At 51.1% G+C, this 2,562-nt stretch overlaps 1 protein-coding gene across 1 annotated transcript in view; it reads right to left on the bottom strand.

The window, feature by feature from the left end:
- Positions 1-2,562, bottom strand: part of MYO1A (myosin IA) — a 23,994-nt gene that overhangs the window by 1,204 nt on the left and 20,228 nt on the right. The window contains exons 25-28 of the mRNA XM_027769640.1: positions 2,469-2,561; positions 864-970; positions 433-565; positions 16-289 (exon numbers count right to left, since the gene is read on the bottom strand). Coding sequence (XP_027625441.1) covers positions 16-289; positions 433-565; positions 864-970; positions 2,469-2,561 — 607 coding nt within the window. The remainder of the gene's footprint in view (positions 1-15; positions 290-432; positions 566-863; positions 971-2,468; position 2,562) is intronic.

The raw sequence follows: 2,562 nt of genomic DNA, 5'->3' as shown, positions 1-2,562 counted from the left end.
AGTCCCCCTTGGAGCCCACCGATGATATCTCAGAAAGAGGGGAAATAGCAGGGAAGGTAAGTCCTAGAATGAGAGACGTGGTCCCCGTCACCTCCAGCGCCCTATGGCCCTGCCCCGACCCAGCTTGGATAGATACCTCACTCAGATGCAAGCTGAAGAGCCCATCCTTGAGGCTGGTGACAGACACCCCAGCCACATTACCCAGACCAATGACAGCTTGGGCCTGGGACTTCTTGGTGTCTGCGAGAATCACATGCCCCTTAGTCAGAAGGAGAATCCGAGGAGAAGTCTAGGGACAAAGCAGGAAAGGTAGGATTAACCGCATCCCACTCCACAGGACACAACACACACGGTGACCCAACTACTTCCAGTGGCAGGCCTCTGGGGGCTCCGGTTCAGGCTGCAGGGAGGAGTTGAAGATGCAGGCTTCACCTTGCCATTGCCACGATTGACCTTCTTCACAGTCTCTGCCATCAGAACAGGCCCTTCCTCTGCACCCTTCAGCTTCTGTAGTTTGGGGTTCCCTTGCAGCCCAACGTAGTCACCGCGGAATGGAACAGGGACACTGAGGACATGCAGGAGGCGTGCAGTGAAGACACGGTCCAGCACCTCCCCCACCCTGGAGCTCACCCCTTAGTCTTCCAGTGCCCTTCCCCGCCCTCCACCATGTCCTCTGTCTCAGAGGCTGGCAGCCCTGGTCCAGGACCGTCAACACAGCACCACCGGGGGACTTGTTAGAAAGGCAGCCCTGCAGACTCAGAGACGGAGAGTGTTGACGATCCTGCCAGGTGCTTCTGATGCAGGATCCAGTTGGCAAACACTGCTTGTTGGCACTCCCGGTGCAGGGTCCCGGAGCCCCTCACCTCTGGGGGTATGACACCTTCTTGCCTTTGAACAGTTCACTGGCACAGAGCTTCTCCCTCAGTATCTCAACCTGCCTGGGGGACAGCTGATCCCGGAACTTCTTGCACTGTGAGAAGGGAAGGACAGGAGCTAAGATCATGGCGGGGGAGGGTGGGAGGGAGGTGAGAAACGTGGACTGGAGAACCTTAGGGGAGAAGAGAGACAGAGGGAGAAAGACACTCAGGGAGACACGGGGGCTGGAGGCTTTGGCGGAGGAGGGTGGGAACTGAGGGATGCTGGGGAAGGAGATGGAGACAACCAAACCTAAGCACCATGAAGACTGTGTGCCCAGCCACAGGGCAGGCTTAATCCCAGAGGGGGTTCAATAACCATCTCCCTGGGACCAGCAGATGGCATAATAGTTATGTTGCTGGGCTCCCACGTAGTCGACGGCAATTTGAGTCCTAGACCTGGCAGCTTAAAACTCATGCCGAGTGTGTATGCGTGCGTGCCCAAGCTCCCAAGAGGAGAATGGAGGAGAAGGATTTGTGGCATGGTTGTGCCCCTAGGGTGTGATTTCTCGCTTTCTGTCTCTGTCTCTCTCTCTCTCTCTCTGGTGATCGCACGCATCCGATAGCAAAAATCTCATAAATAAATAAATAAATAAAGTAACCATCTCCCCAATGAAAGAACAAATCATGTTACGCTAAGTGAAATAACCAAGACATAAAATGAAAATACTGTATGATTCCTACTCACATCGAGTATCTAAAATAGTCAAATGCTAGGAAGAGTAGATGGTAGGCTACCAGAGGCTAGGGGAAGGAGGAACGGAGAGTTTTTTGATTAATGAGGACAACATTTCAGTTTGGAGTGATTAAAAGAAAAAGCTGGACCTGGTGCACAACCAGGGGATGTACTTAAATGCCACCAAACTGTACACTTAAAAATGTTTAAAATGGTAAAGTTTTATTATATAGAATTTGCTGTAATTTTTTCTTTTGGAGAGGTTTTTGCTATAGGGCACGTACACTTGCTAGAAAGACAGAGAGAGACAGAGAGACAGAAAGCGAGAAATTGTCCCCCAGAGGGGATGGCCACGCCGCAATCCGCTCTCCTCCATTCTCCTCTCAGGATGTTGGACACGCACGCACATGCACCCAGCATGAGTTTAAGCCACCGGGTCCGGGCCTCGAACTGTGGTTGACTACATGGGAGTCCAGCGACATAGCCATTACGTTAACTGCTGGTCCCGTGCTATAATTTTTTTTTAAAAGAAAAGAAAAAAGATATAGATGGGGCCGGTGGGTAGCATGGTGGTTAAGGCACTGGATCCTACATGGTTGGCTCCACAGTTCAAGTCCCAAATCTGGCAACTTGAAAATTACATAGGACATGTTGTACATGCATGCCGAAAATCCCAAGAGGAGAATGGAGTTAAAAGAACTGTGGCATGATCATCCCCTTGGAGGGTGATTTCTCACTTTCTCTCTCTCTCTCTGTCTCTCTCTGGTGAGTGCATGTGTCCTATAGCATAAAAATAAAAAATTGAGGGAGGCAGAAAAAGAAGATCAGAGGGAGAAATAAAAGCACAAAAGCAAGAAGTGCCTGGGCCCCTTCCTCACCTTCCATTGGCGGAAGAGCTGCTGCAGCTCCCGATTGGCTGTGTTGAAGTACTTGTAAGGGGCAGCTGGCCACTTGGTATCACAGACATTGGTG

The sequence above is a fragment of the Tupaia chinensis genome, unplaced genomic scaffold, assembly GCF_000334495.1.
Source record: "Tupaia chinensis unplaced genomic scaffold, TupChi_1.0 Scaffold150006_1, whole genome shotgun sequence".
NCBI classification, from domain to species: domain Eukaryota; kingdom Metazoa; phylum Chordata; class Mammalia; order Scandentia; family Tupaiidae; genus Tupaia; species Tupaia belangeri.
This window is presented reverse-complemented; position numbering and strand designations above follow the sequence as displayed.